Below are 18,170 nucleotides of genomic sequence, written 5' to 3' on the forward strand. Positions count from 1 at the left end.
CTGGACCTCAAAGCCAGTTCCACTGCATTTTTTCATCGTTCCCCTCTAATCAGAGACTGATTTTGACCTGGAACACCAGGTGTGTGCAATTAATTATCAGGTAGAACAGAAAAACAACAGGTTCCTGACCTCGTAAGGTAAGAGTTGAATAGCCCTGGTGTAGTGTATAGGCCAGGGGTGTCAAACTCACACCTAGTGTCTGCTGGTTTTTGTTTTTTCATTTCAATTACGTCCTAGACAACCAGCTGAGGGGAGTTCCTTACTAATTAGTGACCTTAATTCATCAATCAAGTACAAGTGAGGCGTGAAAACTCGCGGACACTCGACCCTCCTTGGAATGAGTTTGACACGTGGTATAGGCTATACAATAGTGCAGGGGTACTGAACGCTTACCCTACGAGGTCCAGAGCCTGCTGGTTTTCTGTTCTACCTAATTGCACACATCTGGTGTCCCAGTTGTAAATCAGTCCCTGATTTAAAGGGTAACAATTAAAAAAACTGGCTTTGAGGTCCAGAGAGTTTGAGGGCAATAGTGTAATGAGAAGTAAAGAGTGCAGTCTTAAATATGACTATGTAAAAAGACAATAACACCATCAAAGCAGTTACGTTTCAGTGTTTAAATAGATTTTTGTAATCATGATTATTATAAACTGAACAAACATTGTGGTTGAAAGAGTAAAATCATTATGCTAGTGTGTGTCTGTCTACGTGAGTGTGTATTAACACAGCTCAGATGGCCACACTGTTCTCGATGCGGTTGGGGGACATGTAGTCGTAGGGCAGCTCCAGCTTCTTGTTCCTGTCTGTGATCTCATCAGAAATGGCCCTGAGCTAGGCCTGCACCTTCTCCACCAGCCTGCGAGGAGCGCCACTGCTGAACACAGGCTCACGATACTGACACAGAGGCACCTAGGAGAGGAAAGAGGGGATGGAGGTAAAAGACAAGATTTTAGCGGATACGAGAAAAGGTGTGTGTGGATTGTACATAGTCGGCAGTAGGCTGGGACATCAGTCATCAGAAACTGTGTGTCTTACGTAGTCTGCTGTGGGCTGGGACAGTAGGGACAGAGTGCTGAAGAGGTTGCAGGTGGAGTTTATGTCCGGGAGGATGGAGAGAATCTCATCTTCGGTCAGCGTGACTTTGGTCTGGGGAGGGGGGTGCGTCATGGAGGTTGGGCAGTTGGGCATCCACAGGTCAAAATCCACCTGGAGGGAACACGCTCACTACCTTTATAGCTCACTACTTTTCACCAGAGCCCATATGTGTCTCAACTAAGTGAAGATTTGGCCATAAGTACTGTATTGATTGATGGATACAGTTTATTGGTTAATCATGTTGATGGATTGATTACCTAAGTGAAGTTGACAGCTGAGCAGCTGTATATTACCATGGTAACAAACTGACAAGAGTTCTGGTTCGGTTTGGAATTACTGTGGGCAACTTGAAGGAACCGAGAGGGGTAAAACGATATTCAGTCAGTTATATACTGAACAAAAATATAAGCACAACAGGTAAAGTGTTGGTCCCATGTTCCATGAGCTGAAATAAAATATCCCAGAAATTTTCCAAAATCCACAGAAAGCTTATATCACTTAAATTGTGTGCACAAATTTGTTTACATCCCTGTTAGTGAGCATTTCTCATTTGCCAAGGTAATCCATCCACCTGACGGGTGTGGCATATCAAGAAGATTAAACAGCATGATCATTACACAGGTGCACCTTGCACTGGGGACAATAAAAGGCCACTCTAAAAATGTTTAGTTCTGTCATACAACACAATTCCAACTTATCACAGCCATTGAAGAGGAGTGAAACACCCTCTCATCACTCATAATTATGTAGGGAGACTTGAACAACACCCCATAGTAAATCGCGGTGAAGTTTCCTGTTAAGCTATGAATATCAGCTACGTCCAACTTTATTTGCCTATTTGGAATGAGAATCAATGTGTTTACACAGCGGGAAATGCAGAAGTATTTTCTTTTTCGCTATGATACACACTTTCTTATCTCATATACAAACTTGAAGCCTCTGATCACGACAACTTAGCCCACGGTTGAAACTTCTGGACTGCAGTTGTGAGTGGCCTGATTGTCCATTGCATATTGTCCATTTTACTTTGACCTGTCCTGTTTTTAGGATATGGTTAACATGTCAGACCATTTTTTTTGTTGTTGATTGGGCGCCATTTAGGTTCGGCTATTTGATCTGAGAAACTTGCACGATGTAACATGTGTACTTTTATCTCCAGCCTGTAGGCTACAGAAAAGGCTACATTGTTTTTATATATCTGCTACATGATTTGTTAGATAATTTTGGAGCGCCGTAGCAATGAGTCTTTCCCAGCGCGCCTCTCCAGGGTGCTGTTGGAATGGGCAATATTTTGCGCCCCTGCCTTTGACAAAGTGGGCACTGATTATCACAGGGCGGCTTCAGCACTCACCTTAAAAAGCCCATATGCCACTGGTTGGAAGAAATTGTTATTGTTTTAGGGCAGAATTAGTCAGAGGTTTTATGTGTTGTTAGAGGTGCCTCTTGGTCAGCCGCCCGCATCAATCTGCCTAATGGGTGGGGCCGGCCTTGGATACAATGTAGCTTCAGAAATTATATCCCGATATGTAACTATACATTTTATTCCCCATCACGACAATATAACGTTGCGGATTACGTTTGGAAGGAAAAATAGAGATTTGGTTGTAAAAAAAATAATTATCCTTTAACAAAACAATTTTACAACATATCAAAATAATTTCCATATGAACACATTTTTTATAATTCATTCGAAGTTAAAGGAACTTCTCCCCAACTTGTCTCATTGAGTCAGAACAAAGTTTTGGCCAACTCAAAATGTGAATTTCATGTGACAAGGCTGTGGAACTAGTTACTCAAAAACATTTTTTTTGTGAAATTGGAGATGTAAAACTGTGCCAATTGTCATTCATAGTGCTGCCACTACTACATTGCAAATCATGAATTCAAATACAGCACAGTGGATGACAAACTCCATAACAACAAAGGAAAGAGGAGAATTGAAACCAGGTCTACCGCGGCCAGACAGAGATACTGGCCACTATACTAACACGGATTGGCCCCTCGCAATCAAATAACTAAAAATGATTCTGACACCGCTCAGTCAGAGGCAGAACCAATGGGAATTACAATTTATAATAGAAAGTCTGACATCACTTATCTTATTATAGAAATAAACAGTAGTAGTAGTAGTAGTAGTAGTAGTAGTAGTAGTAGTAGTAGTAGTAGTAAAGTGAAGAAGAAATAAACACTTAAAAATCTAATCCTGTAGTTGCAGGGTATTTATTCCACCTCTAGATGGCGATGCTCAATATCGTAATTTTCATTAAAGGAATAACATTAAAAAAAAATTAAAGCTGACATTTCATTGATGAAGTACTAAGAAGAAAAGGTAATTGATTGAAAGTGATAAGGGGCAAATTGTGGGTAATATGATAAGGATGTGAGGGAAAAAATTGTACCTCCCCGTCGGGGAATTGAACCCCGGTCTCCCGCGTGACAGGCGGGGATACTGACCACTATACTAACGAGGAGTGACCTGTCTGCAGTCAGATCAGTTGACCTTTTAAATTAGCACAAAATAAAAGGCGTTCAGTACATAAATTATTTATATTTGTCATTCTCCAAAGAAAACCACTATATGTGGGGAAAGTAATGACACAGGAATGGGATACAAAAATACTGGTCCATGATCCGGGAGGACAAAACATGTACATTGATGACGGATAAGACAGTGTGTGGCCAACACTTTATTCAACAGTTTCCGTAGTGTAGTGGTTATCACGTTCGCCTCACACGCGAAAGGTCCCCGGTTCGAAACCGGGCGGAAACACTTTTGTTGACCAGTCGAATTATATCTATTACATTTTCAACAAAACCATTAGTGATGTGACTAGCTAGAAATGGCAGCTTGCACCGATGCGACCAATTAAAAATGTGACTTGCAATGTCAAAGGGTCACAAAATGCGACTAGTTGGTAACTGAGGGTAGCCTCATGATATCTCTCAATATTGGCCACCATAATTTGTATATTTTTGTGATATATATATAACTGTACCTGACAAGTATGAATGGTTTAGGTTCATTTCCCCATTCTTTGTGGGCTCTGTCAAGCAGCAGAACGACAGATTTTTACCTTGTCAGCTAGGGGATTTAAACTTGCAACCTTACGGTTAACTAGTCCAACGCTCTAACCACCTGCTTTACATTGCACTCCACGAGGAGCCTGCCTGTTACGCAAATGCAGTAAGATGCCAAGGTAAGTTGCTAGCTAGCATTAAACGTATCTTATAAAAAAACAATCAATCAATCATAATCACTAGTTAACTACACATGGTTGATGATATTACTAATTTATCTAGCCTGTCCTGCGTGGCATATAATCGATGCGGTGCGCATTCGCGAAAAAGCACTGTTGTTGCTCCAACGTGTACCTAACCATAAACATCAATGTCTTTCTTAAAATCAATACACAAGTATATATTTTTAAACCTGCATATTTAGTTAATATTGCCTGCTAACATGAATTTCTTTTAACGAGGGAAAATGTGTCACCTCTTGCAGAGTCAGGGTATATGCAGCAGTTTGGGCCACCTGGCTCGTTGCGAACTGTGTGAATACTATTTCTCCCTAACAAAGACAGCCAACTTCGCCAAACGGGGGATGATTTAACAAAAGCGCATTTGCGAAAAAAAGCACAATCGCTGCACGACTGTACCTAACCATAAACATAAATGCCTTTCTTAAATCAATACACAAAAGTATATATTTTTAAACCTGCATATTTAGCTAAAAGAAATCCAGGTTAGCAGGCAATATTAACCAGATGAAATTGTGTCACTTCTCTTGCGTTCATTGCACGCAGAGTCAGGGTATATGCAACAGTTTGGGCCGCCTGGCTCGTTGCGAACTAATTTGCCAGAATTTTACGTAATTATGACATAACATTGACGGTTGTGCAATGTAACAGGAATATTTAGACTTAGGGATGCCACCCGTTAGATAAAATACTGAAAGGAAAAAAATATTTCACTGAAAGAATAAAGGTTTTGTTTTCGAGATGATAGTTTCCGGATTGGACCATATTAATGACCTAAGGCTCGTATTTCTGTGTGTTTATTATAATTAAGTCTATGATTTGATATTTGATAGAGCAGTCTGACTGAGTGGTGGTAGGCAGCAGCAGGCTCGTAAGCATTCATTCAAACAGCACTTTTGTGTGTTTTGCCAGCAGCTCTTCGCAATGCTTCAAGCATTGCGCTGTTTATGACTTCAAGCCTATCAACTCCTGAGATTAGGCTGGTGTAACCGATGTGAAATGGCTAGCTAGTTAGCAGGGTGCACGTTTTTTTTTGGCCCTCCAATAATCGGTATCGGCGTTGAAAAATCATAATCAGTCGACCTCTAGTGCAAAAGCAGTTGCCTCTAATACATGTTTATGTGAGAAAAGTCATACGTGTAACCAAAATGATCATTCAAGTCACCAGAAATTACAGTTACACCATATGACTAAACGGTTTGACTGAATAATGTCAATATGTTTGTCTTTGTATTAAGTTATATGTTAATCTATATACACATCTCCTTTTAAGTAAAAACACAAGTGTTTGTAGGATAAAGGAGTTGTCAGTTTATTTTATATATTGTAGTGTACATCAAGCAGCTAATACTGAAAATACGTTTAAGTAAATAACTACTATCCTATCTATACCAGTCAAAAGTTTGCACACAACTATTCATTCAAGGGTTTTTCTTTATTTTTACTATTTTCTACATTGTAGAATAATAGTGAAGACATCAAACCTATGAAATAACACATATGGAATCATGTAGTAACCAATAAAGTGTTGAACTTTGCTTTGATGACAGCTTTGCACACTCTTGGCATTCTCAATTTGCAGATGCCTTTATCGTCAGGACACAGATTACTACTGACTCAGTTGTAAATTGGCCATAGAACTCCATGTTTTCCACTTTGGGGGGAGTGGACAGCAGGCTACAATCCATACAATTGTGGTGTACGCATCAGAGGGAAGCCAGTCCTACGCCATATCTGACTCCATTAGACATGATAAGAGAGCAGTATGGGCTAACCTGGAGCATGTCCTAAGAGATGTCAAGAACAAGAATCCACAAATCATGACACCACATGATAAGCGATGGTCCCGTCAGCCAATACAGAAACAAGGAGAACATGTAACTACTCAGCACTCTACCATATATTTACAGATTCAAACAAATCACCTGGAACTTTTCTGAAAAGTCCAGGAGAAGGGGGCACCAGATGGCGTGGGTGGGGCTGTGAAACGTTGTGCAGACACACATTCAACGGTGGGAGGATGTGCAGACTCCCAAGAAGCTCTTTGAACTACTCAAGAAGAGTGGATCGAGCATTAAGTTCTTTTGGATTACAGATGTCACTAATTGCGGTGAAGCTGTGCCAAACAACCTCGCTGGAGTCAAAGGAACCATGAAAAGGGCTTTATAAATACGTTTGATTGATTGAGGTCACCTCCACAGTGGCAGGGAAAATAAAACACAGTGAAGTGTCTTGCGTCTGCAGCAGACCAAGCAACACCTGTTTCAGTGCTGTAGAAGTGAACTTCAATGAAGAACAACATAAGGAGAAAACCATCACTGATGAACAGCAAAATTAAGCTGCAGCTGTGGCCAAGTCAACACTGAAAGTCTAGGCAGTTTTGTCATTGTCAGCTATGAAGACCACCCCTTTGTAGGCAAGGTGCTGAAGGTGATTGGGAGGAAGTACAAATCACTTGTATGCAGAAGCCTGGAGTGAGGAATGTTTTTGTCTGGCCCCCTGTGCCAGACATTACCTTCTACTATGAAGGAGATGTGAATTCCATGATCAGTGAGCCCGAGCCCTTCAGCTAAAGAGCATCTCGGCAGTCTGACACAGACTGGGCTGCTTACATGTCACACTAGTGCAACAACATCAAACACACTGTTTTAAGAATGCACGTTTTATTATTTTCAACTTCAATAAGTTTGTGTTACAACTTTTGCTACAAAGTTATAATTTCTTTGTCTTTAATGTTTGAATCTCATGAATTGTTTACACAATTCAACTTTTTTAATTCTCATTTTTAATCTTGCACTGGTCTGCACAAACTTAATCACATCTGTTTATGCTTTAATATTAGAAATATAAAAACTTTATTGTCCACGCAATGTGGAGATGAATGTTTTTAGAAGATATTGCACAAACATGTTACTTTTTCTTAATATTGTAATGTTGAATAACTTTTTTATGCATTTTATATTTTAATGTTTGAATGTTGAATTACTGTATTTCAGTATCTTTAATATTCATTTATTACAATGATTCTTAACACTATTTTTAACATTGTTTGAAAAATTCATCATAATGCACAATTTTTATCCTGTTTTTAGAAGTTCATTGTCATGTTCATGATTAAATGTTTCTGTGTGATACTCATTTGAGTCACAAATAAAATAACAAATAAAAATAAATAAATTTGAGTCACATTTGTGGTATTTCACTAACCATTAAAGGCATCATTGTTGTTGAATAAGAAACCATGTTACTCGTAATGTGTGTGTGTGTGTTTGATTAAGAGGGAAATGAAGAGAGATCTGCCTAAAAAATTACACCATAACAAAATACTCATGCGGTGTGACCGGCAATGATCATTCGGTACAACCAGTGTTATTAATGTTAAAAAAAACCAATTCAAATATATTATTGTTTCAAAAATGCAGAAAGGAGCTCAGTCGATAAGAGAAATTAATTTCTGTAAAATGTTATGGTTTTCTCATTTATTTAACAGAAGTTGTAGTTGACAGTCATTCAAAATGTGGGGTGTTCCAGTGAAAAAACAAAGATACAGTATAGTTTATATATTTTTTTATTTCATGGTGGCACCGAATTACTTTTTAGGAGGTCAATTTAACAAATCACTGTGTGTGTGTGTGTGTGTATGTATGTGTATATATATTGTGTTTATTTTTTTAATCCCAGGCCCCTTCCCTGCAGGAGGCATTGTGGTAGGCCATCATTGTAAATAAGAATTTGTTCTTAACTGACTTGCCTAGTTAAATAAATAAAATGTGGAAACGGCATGTGGACCGCAATGTGACGTTTTAATTGATAACCACCTAACGACATCAAAACGTGTTTCCGCCCGGTCTCGAACCGGGGACCTTTCGCGTGTTAGGCGAACGTGATAACCACTACACTACGGAAACTGATATAAGCAGGGACAAATAATGATTCTGGTCATAACCCCACTACGCTTAATAGCCAGGTGGGATACGAAACCCTATAGAAATTGAACATATTGTATGACCAAAACATTTTATTTAATAAATAAAATGGTTAAACCCTTGTAAGGGAGGGCAAAAGTCTGGCGTCTCCGTCGGGAATTGAACACGAGTGTGACAGGCATGGATACAGACAAGGTTGAGTGGACTGGCATTAAATCGGCCAGTTGCGAAGCCTTTCAGGTTGCTTTGATATTGAGGTGTACCCTACAAACAAAACCACAACTGAATATGATTACAATTTTGCCTACTATTGCAGGGCGGGGAAGTTGTACCTGTGGCGGAGAATTGAACCCCGGGCTCCTGCGTGAGACACTCGCCACTACTCTTGGCCACAGCATTGCCTACTTAACTCACTCAATAGGTAAGAAAATATTTATACTAACAAGCGATCATACAATGGGGCCGTGACTACGCGGATCATTAAAACAATCTTCACAACTGTTTTAAAAACGGGGCTCTTCTGACGAAGGGATTGTGTTATCATGTGAGTTACATAGCTAGCTAGATGAACTAGACTTTTTCTGGGCAAGACGGCGAACCGTCAGCACAACTCTGTTTGTTTTGTACCAAAATGTAAAAATAAAGTTTTAATTTGTTACATTTTACATAACTTTTACTTATTCACCTGGGCAATATGAATAAGCATTTTTACACCGCTTACTCTCTGAAAACCGTCAAATCGCGAATGATATCCAAGGAAGGGCAAAAGTCTGGTTTCCGTCAGGGAATTGAACCCCAGTGTGACAGGCATGGATACAGACTGACCGCTATACTAAGGTTGAGCTGACTGGCATTGCATGGGTTATTCGTATTGTGTGTGTTGGTTGTGGAACTTTGCTGTCCTAGGAATTTAATTATCTGTCTTTCTTTTCTATATGTCCAGGGCCAGATTAATGCAGGGGCTTAACAGGGTTAAAACCCCTGGGCCCAGGCCTGTGGGGAGCCCCAATACGGAGCAAATGTAAAAAATGTTTTAACAAAAAGGAAACATATATTGTATATATTATATGTAGTATATATTATGTATTTTTTTTACTGCAACCGCCAACCTCAGGATGACTCAGGAGCCCACTCTCAATGAGTGTAGAAAGCCTGCTGCTGTCTAATGCAGCTCTGCTAATCATCAGATGGGTAACTGGGGGGCTCTGCCTTGATTAATACATGTTTGTAAAATAAACTGCATAATAAATAAATGTGACATGTCAATTGTGTGAGTTAGGGGTTGGGCAAAACTTCAGTCTCGTGAACAAGGTCTTGACATTTTTCATAGAGCTAAGCGATTCATAGAGTACCCTTGGAAGGTTTTAAATGAAGTGTGAACAATGACATCCTTGAGGGGCTCATTATCTGCATATTGTGTGTGTTTGTCCAGGTGATGGTGTGGAAGAGAGAGGCGGTGGTTCAGGAACATGGCTACCTTAGCAGCCTACAGCAGTGAGTCCCCACACATACCTTCAGACAAGACCTGAACACCTTCAAAGCACAGGGTACACACACCCACACTTGTCAACACCACATCACTAACAAAGCCATGCTACACTCTCTTTGGTCATATTAGATATGGATATGATAGTAGTTTTGTGACAATAATCAAGAGCTGCTGCTCACTGATTTGACAGATCCAACATAGTTACACCTCCGACACGGCCAAAACATCAGCTATGTGGTGTCGGCTATCGCTGGTTAACAATTGATCTGATTGAATCTAGGCCTTACACTCATTCAGGCTATTTAGTTGTATGATTATTGTCAGTTAAGAAAATTGTGCCTCTCTCTTTTAGATCTGCCACCGACAGCAGTTCAGCTGCAGTCACAGCAGTCCTCAGCTGTGGTATTTAATTTACCGGCTGCACCAGTTCCTACTACACTGGCTGTTAAAAGGAGAAACTTTTGAGGATTCCCAGATGGATACAGGTAATTCAGAATTATATTGCATATGCTCAGTCACACCAACAGATGTACACACAGACATGTTGTTGAGCTATTTACTTACTGTCACTTTGTGCATCTGTCTTTCAGATCTGGCATGCACTCCACCACTAGCTGACAGCCTCACCCAGAAGACACTGGGCCTATCAAGACTGACAAAGCAGAGATGGGTGGCTGACAAGAAAAATAAAACAACATGCACACACACACACACACACACACACACACACACACACACACATTATCCACAATGTAAATAAGTTGCAATTATTTGTTTATTTAATGTTTGCTCCATTTTATTTTATTAGATATCTACTCCTATATAGCCATTATCAATATCTGCATAATTACTCTAAATATCTATCAAATCAACATGTGATTGATAATATTGTAAAAGACTGTGTACAGTTTTAGGAAATTCGGTGTACTTTTTTCTGAATGAAAAACATGCCTCCCTCTCTCTCACACACACACACTAGACCCAATGTAAATAAATTGTAATAACTTGTTTATTTTATGTATGCTCCATTTTATTTGAGGAAAATATCTCCAATAAATGACATTCAAAGTTAAAGCAATGTCTTTGGTTTATTGGATATTTCTCCTAATACAATGTGTGACCAGAAGGAAGTCGGTGGACCTGCAACCATTGGACTGTGCAGGTTTTGCCATCTGGAGCTGAAAAATAGAGAGATGAGGAGAGATAGGGAGGAAGAGTGCAGTTGAAAGGTTTATCATTAATAACTGACACAATTGTATAATGAATACATATTAGAATAATACATAATACAGTGACCAATAGTTACTGTATTGTGATTGTTTAGTAATAGTTACTGTATTGTGATTGTTTAGTAATAGTTACTGTATTGTGATTGTTTAGTGTTTTATTTACTCAATCAAGTAGTGCTCCAAGGAGGGATCGAACCGTGTCTCAAAAGCAGCCAAAAAGGTCAAATAAGGTCACCAAAATGTCCATTACGGCTATACACGACTGGCCCCCGCGTGACAGGCGGGGATACTGACCACTATGCTAACGAGGAGTTGCCTATCTGCACTCAGATCAGTTGATTTTATAAAACTTCCCTACAAACAGGGTCCTGAGAACAGACAAAATGATCTCAGACATCTAAAAATATTTGATAATATTTGATATGTTCCATAATCTCTCGCTTTACTGGCAACTGTTCCAGTTCTTTCAGAAATAAATTCAGCTATCCATTTTACCAAACCGTATTGACATCTGTCCAACCAAAAAAACTCTAAAAAAGATTTAAGGGACCTGTTTATTTAAGGGATCCTGAGAATTTCAGCCAGACTGACCAAGCAGTTCGAGCCGCTTGCATGCCCGTCCCCCACCAGTCTAAACAATGTCTCCACTCTCCCAACACAATATCCTTCCTAGTTCCCACCTTACATTGTTTTAATTCCCAAGGGAAAGGTATGGAAACAAAAAAATAAATCACATATACCTCATAAATACATTAACACACAGAAACCGCAAATCCTCCATATAATTAATTTCATAGGCCTAATAGTACTGTAGAGCTCTTTTTACTTGCACACAATATAGCTGGGTCACCCTGTCCTGTACTTAGGGGTCCACCACCCTGCAGCGCCCCAACCCAAAACACCCCACTCAGCTTCAGGATCTTAGTGAAACATTAATTTATTGGTTTGGGTATGGTAGGTGAAGGCCAGAGTGACAACTCACAGGATGACAGACCCCCAGGGCCAGGACTGAGCAGCCCAGCAGGTAGAGATTGCTTAAATAGGCATCTCCCTTGACATGGGAAGGTTTTCAATAAAGACTCCTTTAGTCTTACTGTATTCCAGGGGCGGAAATCCCGGGGGGGACACGACCCCCCCATCCTGGGAAAAATATGATTCCCCCCCAATATATCACTGAAACATAACTATGTAATTTAAATAATATTAATAATACGCAATGAAAGCAATTGTGCTGATTATAGACACTTAATAGCGCGTTTTTAAGTTTCAAAAGAGTACGACCCCCCCCCACCCTTTGCCTCACAATGGTTTGATCCACTGCCAGTTCCTTAGTTGGCAAGGTAACAGAGGGGTCGTATCCACTGTCTGAAAGGCACTCAATGAATGTAACTGACGTGAGGTTAATCCAGTCAATCGCGCACACACACTAGCTGAATATGCAGAGCTAGCGCGCAAATATTAACTATTAAGCTAGCTAGTACCTATTCCATTTATGTGGCCTCGTCAAAGATGGAATCTTTGCTATCGTCAATTTATTCCAAGATCAGCATGCAGATGATGTAAGTTAGTGCTTCAAAGTCCCTGTGATAAGGTTAGTGATAAACTGAAGTCCAAACTGAACAGAACTACACTCTCTTCTACCATTGTCTTAAATGTATTTAATGGTCTCGTTGCAAAAGCTAAATTGTCGCAAGGGAACTTTTATTTATTTATTTTATTTCACCTTTATTTAACCCGGGTAGCAAAGATTATAGTGAACACCACTGAAACAGAATTGGTGCTCACTAGCTTTGCAAATTCAGCTATTGTTGGAAGCCAGCCAATATGAAACAAACTATTAAAATGCAGCATATGTTGTGTAAATGGTGAACTCATACAGCTGTCAACTCTTGTTATTTTAATCCGTTTCACATTTGCTAGCTACCTTTTAGATCGAAGCCCAAATAGAATGATAAAAGATAAGATGATAGAAGCCCATCTCCTACTGTAAATAACCTACACACTGTGTGTGTGTGTGGCCAGCCAGCCAGGTAGAAAAATGGCAGAAAAATAAAAGACGGACATCAGAGTATTTTTCAGTACACCAAAACGCAAAGTAAGAACCCTAGTAGCCTAATATCTCAAAGACTAGTTGATAAAATGTTCATAAGAAAGAAATGAAATTCTAATGGAAATGTTTCACAATGATGTCATTAGGCAGAGCAGGCAACAGATGGCACACAGACAGCAGAGTTGGGGACAGATATGCAGGGTCAGACTGGCAGAGACAGGGAGTCTCAGGTAAGTTTGTTGAGTCTAACTAACTAGCCATTTCACATCGGTTACATTTGTTTGGCAACATTATGAAAGGTTCTCAATTTTTTTTACTTGTAAAATAGGAACATAATTGGAAAATGCCATGGATACCCCACTCTCAACTTAAACTGGTGACTGAACTAAGATTTGTTAAAGGCAATGGTATTGCTGTTGTGATTAGTTGTGTAGTTTTGGGTACCGGTAGTTAGGAGTACGGCAAACACCTTATTTCTTTGGTTCCTCAATATACATTTACCATATTACAATGTAGGCTATGTGTTACAGCACTACTTTTGGTGTCCCCCTCAGGAATTGCTCTTGAGAAAATGTCATGTAATTGTCCCCCTCCAAAGTTGATATCAGATTTTCGCCCCTGCTGTATTCCATATAAGGCATCCAGACCTTATGAAAGTTGGTCAGTATACTCTTAATCTTGTAAAAAAAAATCGAATCTAGTGATACATAACTTGACATTGTGGGGGATAACCAACTTTCCAATGAAAGGCAGTGCATTTCTTAGCCGCTATAAATGCTTGGTTACAGAGTTTCTTCAGATAACAGTCACCAGTATCAACATTTCCAAGCAAACAAAAACAGGGAGAATGGAGAATCTGTAGACATGCTGAGATAAAAGAACATTCTGTAACGACCCTGGGTTTATAAGCGCGGAAATAGATCTTGCCGCTCGACCATGCTTTTGCGGCACAGTTGATAGCGCGCTGGACTTCGGGCTTAGAAGGTCGAGGGTCGAGACTTGCTCCCTCACAATTTCATTTACAATACTCTTTGCCAGAATTCAGCCAGGCTTCACAAGACCAAACCATATACAAATACATCCACTTTGTGTTTTTTGACAGATTTTTGTTGGGGATTTTTGTATTATGTTAATTTGGCGCGAACAACGACCATAGGAGGTTAACAAAAAAAGTGTGTGGGTTGGGAGTATATATCAAATCACCCATCACAGAAAACTTAAAAAATTGGTCAAAGTAAAAGGCAATCAGTATGCAAGTTATTTATATTTTCCAAAGGAAACCGCAATATGTGGGGAAAATGAGGACACAGGAATGGGATAAGAAAATGCTGGTGCGTGATACTATATGAAAAACTAATAAATATACCAAGACAACGAAGATAAGAGTGTGTGAGTAGGAAATGCAATCAAAGGTTTCCGTAGTGTAGTGGTTATCACGTTCGCCTCACACGCGAAAGGTCCCCGGTTCGAAACCGGGCGGAAACACAGTTTTGTGACTACCAGAATTATATCTCCTCAGTTTTCAACAAAACCATTAGTGAAATGGCAGCTTGCACCCATGCGACCAATATTTTTAAACTCGCAATGTCAAATGGTCACGTAAGGGTAGCCTCATGATATCTCAATAATGGCCACCGTAAATGGGATATTTTATTAAGTGATATAACATTTTAATAAAGTGAACTATACCTGACAAGTATGAGTGGTTTAGGTACATTTCTCCATCCTTTGTGGGCTCAGTCAAGCAGCAGAAGGGCGCATTTGCCGATGTACTTTTAGCTGATGTTTACTTTGCAAGCTACTGGCAGAAACTTTGTACAGTTGGCTAAACATAATGATAAGTAGACCTAATGCACCTTTTTCTCCAACCCAACGTAGCGAAGTGTGCAAACATCATCCCCTTTTCAACATTGCTTTTTAGTGTTTAATCACAATTGCTGCTGATAGGCTACACTGATTGATGAACCATGTCAAATTGGCTAGCTAATAACAGATCACATCAATATGGCTAGTTAACAAGCTAACATTCAGGGAGATAAACAAGATGGCTATATTTGCTTGCCATCTATAGTGGTGTTGACAGTAGTAAGACTGACAACTTTACCAGGATAAGGACTTGCTGATGTCAAGTGCTTTCCAAAATCAAATAACATTTTATTTGTCACATGCGCCAAATACAACATTACCTTGATATACTTGCAAGACCTTAACCAACAATGCAGTTCAAGAAATAGAGTTAATAAAATATTTACTAGATAAACTAAAGTTTAAAATCAAATCAAATCAATCAAAAGGTAACACAATAAATGTACATAACAATAAGGAGGCTACATACAGGGGGTACCGAGTCAATGTGCCAGGCTACAGGTTAACCGAGGTAATTTGTAAAGTGACTATGCATAGATAATAAATAGAGAGTAGCAGCAGTGTAAAAACAAAGGGGGGGGGGTTCAATGTAAATAGTCTGGGTGGCCATTTGATTAGTTTAGTTGTTCAGCAGTCTTATTGCTTGGGGGTAGAAGCTGTTAAGGAGTCTTATAATCCTAGATTTGGCTCTGGCTCTTGCTGTGCGGTAGCAGAGAGAACAGTCTATGACTTGGGTGACTGGAGTCTTAAGACAATTTTTCGGGCATTCCTCTGACACGCCTAGTATATAGGTCCTGGATGTCAGTAAGCTTAGCCCCACTTTTTGAGGATCTAGGGACCCATGCCAAATCTTTTCAGTCTCCTGAGGGGGAAAAGGTGTTGTCGTGCCCTTTTCACAACTGTCTTGGTGTGTTTGGGCGATGATAGTTTGTTGGTGATGTGGACACCAAGGAACTTGAAACTGTCGACCCGCTCCACTTCAGTCCTGTCGATGTTAATGGGGGCCTGTTCGGCCCTCCTTTTCCTATAGTCCACAATCAGCTCCTAATCAGGTAATAGATAGTATAGAACAGAAATTGAACATTAAATAGGAAAATAAACACTGTTCATATCACCCGCAATCGGCAGGATTGATTGAACACATAAATTATACGATTAAAGTACGATTAAGGAAAACACACATGAGCACAGGTAGAAACTGGGTACTGTGCTTACCAATAGCATTAATGACAATTAGGATAACCCCAGATAAAGATGGGTTGTCACCGTTTGAGAAAGTTTTTGGTAGACCCTATAGAATGCCAGAGTTAGGGAGACCAGAACAGGCTGATATAGAAACAGAGCATACCTTAGCAGAACACATGAGACGATTGTTTGTTAACCACACTCGTATGTCAACGATTTTGTGTCCCACAGGTGAATTACAGAAGAAGGTGATTCAGACAATACAACCAGGAGACTGGGTATTTATCAAATCTCTGAGGAGAAAAGACTGGAAGCAGTCCCGTTGGAAAGGCCCATACCAGGTTTTGTTGGTAACCGCCTTTGCCATTAGAATAGCTGAAAGAGCCACTTGGGTCCACGTTACCCACTGCAAAAAGGTAGGAACACATACAAGCACTAATGATCACACACAGAGTTAGGAGAAGAACCGAGTACCAACAGAGTTCGGGGGTTACCTCCTTAACGAGGATCCCCTATCCCGAACTTCCATCACTGTGTGTGTGTAACAGGGTTGGTTATGTTTCAACTTGCCTCTAAAGAAATGTGTACTTAATGTTCAAGCATTCGTATTGGTTGGTTCAACTGATGACAATAAGGTGTGTTGTGATTGGCCCCGCTTGCAGATAGGGGGAGATCGCGAACGTCAGGTCTTCCCAGTATGAAAATGTGATGCAAGGGGTAGGTCACGTTCTGAATACTGTTTTATATTTTATATTTTACAATGTGTTCAAGTTTGCTGTACGTTACGGATTTCTACATGTGTGAGTATATGGTACCTGTTAGGGATTGAGGGGCTTTCTGGAATGTGCTTTGGCATATGATTGGTGTAGATAAGTGTTAGCTAGCATACACCGTTGTAATGGTCACATAAGCCCACTGCTAACACAGTTGTCTTCATGCTACAGCTTTTGCCATCGACAGCCATCAGTATCATTAAACCCTGCACAACTACCGTGCTGTTTCTCATTTAACAACAGGTATTTACACATGTTATATTTTGTATTGTATTTTTGTATTTTGTGACCCAGTATGAAAATGTGATGCAAGGGCTTTTGCCATCGACAGCCATCAGTATCATTAAGCCCTGCACAACTACCGTGCTGTTTCTCATTTAACAACAGGAATAAATGATGCTCAACTGGGACCGCTGGCTGATGTGATTTATTAGGAAAAAAACACAACGCAAGGAGAGTACGCTATACATCTGTTACATGTGCTCCTAGAGTGTGAGTATGGGGTGGTTCCTAGCAGATCGACTAAGGGCAGGAGAGGGTTGGCGGTTGTTGGGAATATCGGGGACCCTGAGCTGCATCATTGTCTTGGTAATTTTCCTGATACATCCAGATCCACCACCTTCCGGCACCTATTATATCCAGAAAATCACATTGTATGATTTTTAAGTAATTAATTTGCATTTTATTGCATGACATAAGTATTTGATACATCAGAAAAGCAGAACTTAATATTTGGTACAGAAACCTTTGTTTGCAATTACAGAGATCATGCATTTCCTGTAGTTCTTGACCAGGTTTGCACACACTGCAGCAGGGATTTTGGCCCACTCCTCCATACAGACCTTCTCCAGATCCTTCAGGTTTCGGGGCTGTCGCTGGGCAATACGGACTTTCAGCTCCCTCCAAAGATTTTCTATTGGGTTCAGGTCTGGAGACTGGCAAGGCCACTCCAGGACCTTGAGATGCTTCTTACGGAGCCACTCCTTAGTTGCCCTGGCTGTGTGTTTCGGGTCATTGTCATGCTGGAAGACCCAGCCACGACCCATCTTCAATGCTCTTACTGAGGGAAGGAGGTTGTTGGCCAAGATCTCGCGATACATGGCCCCATCCATCCTCCCCTGAATACGGTGCAGTCGTCCTGTCCCCTTTGCAGAAAAGTGTCCCCAATGAATGATGTTTCCACCTCCATGCTTCACGGTTGGGATGGTGTTCTTGGGGTTGTACTCATCCTTCTTCTTCCTCCAAACACGGCGAGTGGAGTTTAGACCAAAAAGCTCTATTTTTGTCTCATCAGACCACA

General features: G+C 40.2%; 1 protein-coding gene, 1 long non-coding RNA gene and 4 other non-coding genes across 6 annotated transcripts; 3 read left to right on the top strand and 3 right to left on the bottom strand.

The window, feature by feature from the left end:
- Positions 1-656: 656 nt before the first annotated feature.
- On the bottom strand, positions 657-1,372 carry LOC106560833 (hydroperoxide isomerase ALOXE3). Its single transcript, XM_014124186.2, has 2 exons — positions 1,036-1,372; positions 657-909 (listed from the first exon to the last, which is right to left on the bottom strand). Exons 1-2 carry the CDS (start codon positions 1,186-1,188, stop codon positions 832-834), a joined length of 231 nt encoding a protein of 76 aa, XP_013979661.1. The 5' UTR covers positions 1,189-1,372; the 3' UTR covers positions 657-831.
- Positions 1,373-3,494: 2,122 nt separating this feature from the next.
- trnad-guc (transfer RNA aspartic acid (anticodon GUC)) lies at positions 3,495-3,566 on the bottom strand. The gene has a single exon. It is a non-coding gene; the product is annotated as a tRNA-Asp (tRNA).
- Positions 3,567-3,792: 226 nt separating this feature from the next.
- trnav-cac (transfer RNA valine (anticodon CAC)) lies at positions 3,793-3,865 on the top strand. The gene has a single exon. It is a non-coding gene; the product is annotated as a tRNA-Val (tRNA).
- Positions 3,866-8,187: 4,322 nt separating this feature from the next.
- trnav-aac (transfer RNA valine (anticodon AAC)) lies at positions 8,188-8,260 on the bottom strand. The gene has a single exon. It is a non-coding gene; the product is annotated as a tRNA-Val (tRNA).
- Positions 8,261-10,119: 1,859 nt separating this feature from the next.
- Positions 10,120-10,841, top strand: LOC123724459 (uncharacterized). Its single transcript, XR_006757019.1, has 2 exons — positions 10,120-10,252; positions 10,358-10,841. It is a non-coding gene; the product is annotated as an uncharacterized lncRNA (long non-coding RNA).
- A 3,617-nt stretch (positions 10,842-14,458) lies between these two features.
- On the top strand, positions 14,459-14,531 carry trnav-cac (transfer RNA valine (anticodon CAC)). The gene has a single exon. It is a non-coding gene; the product is annotated as a tRNA-Val (tRNA).
- The last annotated feature ends 3,639 nt before the right edge of the window (positions 14,532-18,170 follow it).

Source organism: Salmo salar, chromosome ssa10 (genome assembly GCF_905237065.1).
Source record: "Salmo salar chromosome ssa10, Ssal_v3.1, whole genome shotgun sequence".
NCBI classification, from domain to species: domain Eukaryota; kingdom Metazoa; phylum Chordata; class Actinopteri; order Salmoniformes; family Salmonidae; genus Salmo; species Salmo salar.